The sequence below is a fragment of the Gavialis gangeticus genome, unplaced genomic scaffold (assembly GCF_001723915.1).
Source record: "Gavialis gangeticus isolate Ggan-Ray unplaced genomic scaffold, GavGan_comp1, whole genome shotgun sequence".
In the NCBI taxonomy this organism is placed as follows: Eukaryota; Metazoa; Chordata; order Crocodylia; family Gavialidae; genus Gavialis; species Gavialis gangeticus.
Genome location: NW_017729007.1, coordinates 7,814,730 through 7,821,072, shown reverse-complemented (window position 1 = coordinate 7,821,072; position 6,343 = coordinate 7,814,730). Strand labels below are relative to the sequence as shown.

General features: G+C 47.5%; 1 protein-coding gene across 1 annotated transcript in view; it reads left to right on the top strand.

The window, feature by feature from the left end:
• The window catches only part of POT1 (protection of telomeres 1), a 277,216-nt gene that overhangs the window by 258,908 nt on the left and 11,965 nt on the right, over positions 1-6,343 (top strand). The window contains exon 17 of the mRNA XM_019509285.1: positions 3,563-3,657. Coding sequence (XP_019364830.1) covers positions 3,563-3,657 — 95 coding nt within the window. The remainder of the gene's footprint in view (positions 1-3,562; positions 3,658-6,343) is intronic.

Below are 6,343 nucleotides of genomic sequence, written 5' to 3'. Positions count from 1 at the left end.
CACTGGGTGGGCAGGGCATGAGTCTCCGCCCAGCAGCAGGAGGCACGTGGCATCAAGCCTGCGTGGGGTGGGCAGCACTGGGGCTGCACCACGCTGTGCTTCGGGTGAGTGTAGCGGCACTGGGAGTGGGTGCTGTGCCACTTGCCCTGCCAGGGCTGGGCTGCTGGGCTGCCTCTGGACAAGCAGCATGCAGCAGCGGGAGCCATACCCCTCCCCTCCCCATGCCACCTGAATGAGCCACAGCTCCGTCCTGCACTCGCCGCACCCCAGCTGCGCGAGCAGTGGGAAGTATGGAAACGGGGGCTGTGTGACCCTGGATCGGAGTTGGAAGATGAACAGGGGCTGTGGGGAGACTGCGGCCACCTGAAAATTTGCCGTAGCCTCCCCCATAGCTCCTGCCACCTGCCCGAAGCACAGTGCAGTGCAGGCCCATCCTCACCCGCCCCACACAGATCCGGGAGCAAATGCTTGCCCCCCCCATGCCCTTCCAGATGATCAGCTCCTTCCTGAATGCAGGGGTGTTGATCTTCTCCCTCCCCCTTCCCCTTCTACCACAACAAATTTACCAGCTGGATGCAGCTGTATCACATGTCAAATCTCACCCATTTATAACATTGTTCCTATGGGAAAGTTGGTTCCAAGTTACAATGTTTCAACTTAAAATGCAGTTTTCAGGAACCAATTGGGTCACAAGTGTGAGGACTGCCTGTCTCATAAAGGCATGTATGGAAAAAATTAGGATGACCAAGGCATAACTTGAAATGCACCTGGCAAGGGACATAAAAGGCAATACAAATGGATTTTATAAGTGTATCAAAAGTAAGAAGGCAACCAGAGAAACTATAGCTCCTACAGAGAATGTGGATGGCAATCTAGTGATGGATGATACACAAATAGCTGAAGTATTTAATGCCTTATTTACTTCAGTTTTCACAAACAGGCAATTACCAAGTGTTGAATGCAATTGGCAGCAAAGGTAGGGAAGAAAACAAGCAGTGTAGAGCAGTAGAATAACAGATTGGGGATTACTTAGAGAAGCTAGATACTTTCAAGCTGGCAGGGCCAGATACAATGTACCCTAGGGTATTGAAGGAACTGGCTGAAGTAATTTTGAGAGCCATTGGCTATCTGCTTTGACTACTCATAGGTTGGATGCCTGAAAAAGGGAAAAATAGAGTGCCGGTCTTTAAGAAAGAGAAGGTGGCGGCTCTGGGGAAGTATAGACCATTCAGCATGACCTTGATACCTGGAAAGATCGTGGAGTAGGGCATCAAGGAATCTATTGTGAATCACCTAGAAGAGAACAAAAGGGATCAGGAACAGCCAGCATAGATTCACCAAGAGCAAGTCCATGCCTAATCAACCTGATTTCCTTCTACAATAAGTTGAACAGGCTCTGTGAATGGTGGGGAAAGCAATGAATGTGATAACCTTGACTTTAGCAAGGTTCTTGACATGGTCTGCCATGACATTCTCATTAACAAACTAAGGAAATATAGACCAAATGAAAGTACTGTAATGTGGATACATAACTGATTGGCTCCTAATTCTCAGTGAGTAGTCATCAATAGCTCAATGTCTAGTCTGGAGGAGGTATCAAGTGGGATTCCCCGGAGGTCTGTCCTGGCTCCAATATTGTTTGGTATCTTCATTAATGATTTGGATGATGAGAACATGTACACATTTAGGAAATTTGAAGAAGACAACAAGTTGAGTGGAGTTGCAGACACTGGAGGGTAGGGCTAGGATCCAGAATAACCTAGATCGTTTGGGGAAATGGTCAGCAGTCAATTAGATGAAATTCAACAAGGAAAAGTGCAAAGTCCTGCACTCATGATGAAATAATCACTTGCCAAAATACAGACTGAGAAATAATTGTCTAAGCTGCAGGACTGCAGAGAGGGACCTAGGGGTTACAGTAGAACAAAGGTGCTCAGTGCTTGGTCCACAGGCCAGATCTGGTCCCTAGTGCCAGATCAGCTGTTCTGCAGGGCTCCCCATATACCTGAATATTTTGCTGCCAACTTTCCAGACCCATGGGAAGTGTAAAGGGGCCCTGTGGGCTAGATTGGGTGCATAGGGTGGTAGAGGACCTGATACTGATTTCCCAGGCTAGATGTGGCATCACAGGGGCACTATCTGAGCAAGCAGGGGTGGCACAGGACCCTGGGGCCCCATCCTAGCATATGAAGGCAGTGCAGGACCTGATCCTGGTGCTCAAGGGTGAGTGCAGGGCCACAAGGGGTCCAAGACCTGATCTTGGCACCCAGGTCCCAATCCAGGTGTGTGCGGCTAGGCAGAGGTAATGTGAGGCCCAGTCCATCCCGCAGACTGGCCCTGGCAGTCATGGATTAATATTTATTAGGGACCTGGGCTCCAGCGAGGGAGGGGCCCCTTCCCCTCCAGGTGATGCTGTTGCCAAAGGCAGAGTGGGCCTCCATGCCCCATGGGTAGGAATGATGCTAGGAGGGGGCTTGGGGTAGCTATAGCCACCCCAGAATTCACCTGCCACCACCCACCCGCCCTGTGCAGCTGAGCCTGCAAAGGTGCAGCACCCCCTTCAGGGGCGGGGACTGGGCCAAGAAGAGGCTGGGTGGACCTGGCCAGGCTGGGGAGGCGTGGCATATGCCCACCACTCCTCCCTGCTTCCTGCCTCCTCCCATTCCCCTGCCATGGCCAGAGCAGAGCTGAGCCAGGCGAGGACAGAGGCAGGCAGCTCACTGCAGACTTGGAGCTCTCTACCCTGCTGCCTTTGTCCCCAGGCAGGCAGGCAACTCACAGCCCCTGGGCAAAGGCAGCTGGGTGAAGAGCCCCAAGGCCGCAGTGGGAAGCCCTCATCCGTCCCATGCACAAGTATGGGGGGCACATGCTCCCCCATGCCTCCCCTGGGAGAGTGCGTGCAGTGACGGAGAGCCACCCCCTGCACCACTTGGATGAGCTGCCTGTGGCTCTGTCCTGCTCCCTGCCCTGGTCCCAGGTCCCACACACCATTGTGGCTGGGCAGCACCCCTAGTCTCCTGCTCCCTCTTTCACCATGGAGACCCTGATATGCCCCCCTGCCCTTCACTTACCTGCAGGGAGCTGTTCTCCACACTCCCCAGCTATGTTCTGGGCCACATGCACACAATGCCCCTTGTGTGTTGCTCCTGGCAGCTCCTTGCAGGCTGGAATGGTTCCTGCCTGCAAAGGGAAAACTGCCATTTCTTGCAGGGGCCCCAGATTGGCAGGGGCCCCACCAGCCCATGCATTAATATACAAATGGACCGGGCCATTCATGGCCCACTGAGCTAATAGACTGAGTAGCACTGCTGCCACAAACTGAATGTGAACCAACACTATACTCTTGTTGCAAAAAAAGGTAGCAGCATGCTGGGTTTTTTTAACAGCCGTGTCGCTTACAAATCAAGGGAAGTGATTCTTCCACTCATGGATTTAGTTACGAACGATTCTACTTTGAGCAGAGAACTGGGCTAGATATCCTTGTGAGGTCCCTTCCAACCCTACCTTTCTATCATTCAGTAATCCAAAGTGTATGTACTATCATCTTTTTCTTATCTGTCAGGTGCAAGCAATGTTCAAAACCAAAGACTATCAAGAGTCTACATTTCCTTTCTGAAGAAGAACATCCCTCATGGGAACCTAGTGAAGTGGCACAAAGTAAGTTGACTGTAAGCATGGAATGAAATACTGTTATACTTTTATTCTGGGCCTTAGATACAGAATATTCAGTGAATGGATTGCAGTTTGTTAATGTCTTATATGCATCGTGTGTGTATGTAAGTTTGTGGCTATTTGGTGTATCTGCATTTCCCTGGCTGGAAATAAACACATACTTACCTTTTAAAATGATGTGTTCAGAAAAATTGAAAATCTTTTTATCTATAAGAAACCTTAGCCCACTGTTGTTTCTTCTGCAGTAAGTAATATTGCTAACACCTAAAGCAGTGTAGGTGTAATGAATCTTTATATACACAGAGAACAAAAGGTAGTTGTGAGTTGCATATATCTAAGTAGCGTTGGGGTAAAGTTTATATAATGCTTTTAAATATAAGTACTTAAAAAGAAGAATTGTTCTTATCTGTGAACAGTAGTAGATTTTTTTAACTTTTAAGGGCCTTGTTAATTTAAACAACTCCTGGAGCTCTTAACCCCTGGATTGTCTACGTATTACCACCTAAGACTAGTTTTAAATACATTTTAGACAGCTTAGTTATGCCACCCCAGGGCAAATTTATCTCTGATTCATGCTTTCCAGCTCATGCTCAATTAATTTGTGGTCATTCCCTAAAGGTAAGCTGCCCAAGTTGCTGTCATCCAGCATCCCAGGATGCAGTGTTCCTACCCCCACCCTACTGTTCTGTGTGGACAGACTTTCCACCCCCTGAACTCTACTGTCCAGGGATGGTTCTGGCACCAATCCAGCTCACCCTCCCACCCCCAGGCATGCAGCCTTCCCACCCCCAGACATGCAGCTCCACACAAACAGCTTGTATAGCACATGCCAGCCAGCCAGGTCACAGGTCTCAGACAAGTCCAGGAGTAGGGTCTAGGAAGGTTGGGGGGAACAAGCTAGTGGGCCAAATCAGGTTCTCATGAGCTGCAACTTCCTTCCTGGGGCACAGGCAGTAGCTCCCCCAAAAGTGCCTTCCCTCATCACTTCCTCCTTCCAGCCACCTTGGGAAACATTACTAGTAACTTCCATACCCCAGTCCCAAATTCCAGTTTATTAAAACATTCAACCTTTTTAAATTTACTTTCTCTTTATTTCTTTTTAAATTCTTTTTTTCCCCTTCTCTTCATTTTATCCTTCAGTGGCTGACTTCCTTCATGTCACCACTCGTCCCCCACCTCCCATTTAATTCCTTTCCACCTCCCATTTAATTACCCACTCACCCTCAAGCCCTCTCTCATACATAGAAGCTTGTTCTGGCTCACCAGCCCTCTATAGTGGCAAGTCACAGTTGTGCAGGTAAAGACAGTTAGAGAAGGTTTTCAGCTGTAAGGTGCATCAGCTCCAAACTCAAGCTGGCACCAACACTGAGCAACATTTGAGCATCTCAAAGTACAGCATGTAAAAAAGGCCCTAAAGAAAAAAACACTAGAGGGCATTAGTGTGCTAGTCTCACATATTACAATGGGAATTATGGAGGAGTTAAATCTATAAGGAGTCGAAAGGAATTAGTCTATAAGTCACCTTTGACAATCTTTGCCATAGTACTATAAGGTAGTCAGTCCTGACAACCGTTGGAGGAAATACAGAGCAGTGAACAGGCATATAACATGAATATTGGTGTCTGTTAACCCTTTTAAGATCAAGGCACCCTTTGTAAAATGCCAGGTTTTAAACTTTCACTCTCTTTTTTTTTTTTTTTTTTACTACCAAAAAATAATTCTTGTGCAGCAAACAACTCTGAGCACAACAGGCCAGAATATTTTTTACTATGAATTCCTATGTGATATCTCTGGTTTTATCTTGTAAATCATATGTAGGTGTGTGCACCCATAACAGTTCTCATATTATGTGACACCCTTAAAAGGGCCCACTAGGGGGGACCAGAAGGGTTTGGGGGAGACACTGTTTCCCCTAGCACCCCCTGGCATAACAAGGAATAATGGACACAAATTATTGGAAGTAGGTTTAGATTAGACATCCGCAAGAACTGCTTTGCAGTTAGGCTGGCTAGGAGCTGGAACCAACTTCCAAGGGAAGTGGTGCTGGCTCCTACCCTGGGGGTCTTTAAGAAGAGGCTTGATGCCTACCTGGCTAGACTCATTTGAGTCCAGTTTTTGTCCCGCCCAGGCAGGGGGTCAGACTTGAAGATCTACAAGGTCCCTTCCAACCCTACTTCTATGATTCTATGACCTCGCATTACCATAGTTGAGAATCACTGGGAACAGAGGAAAATAGACTCAACAGTTTCTGGATAGAATTATGTTCAGTTCAGCTCACATTCCAATTAGGATTTAAAATCTCAGGATGCCTCTCAGCTTGCAATGATTTTTTTTTTAAATAAATGCAGACATGATGATATATAAAAGAAGAGATCATAAACATCCTCTTCAAGTTTATAGTATGATTGTAAGTGTAAGTTAATATATTTCATAGATTTCATAGACATTAGGGCTGGAAGGGACCTTGGAAGATCGAGTTCAGCTACCCGCCCAAAGGGTCATAGGATCCCAGCAACATAAGCATCCAATTTGCTTTTGAACGTGTTCAATGTAGGTGCTTTAACCACCTCCAACGGCAGGCTGTTCCAGACCTTGGGGGCTCAGACAGTAAAGAAATCCTTCCTTATGTCCAGCCTGAAATGGTCTTGCTGTAGTTTATAACCGTTCGACC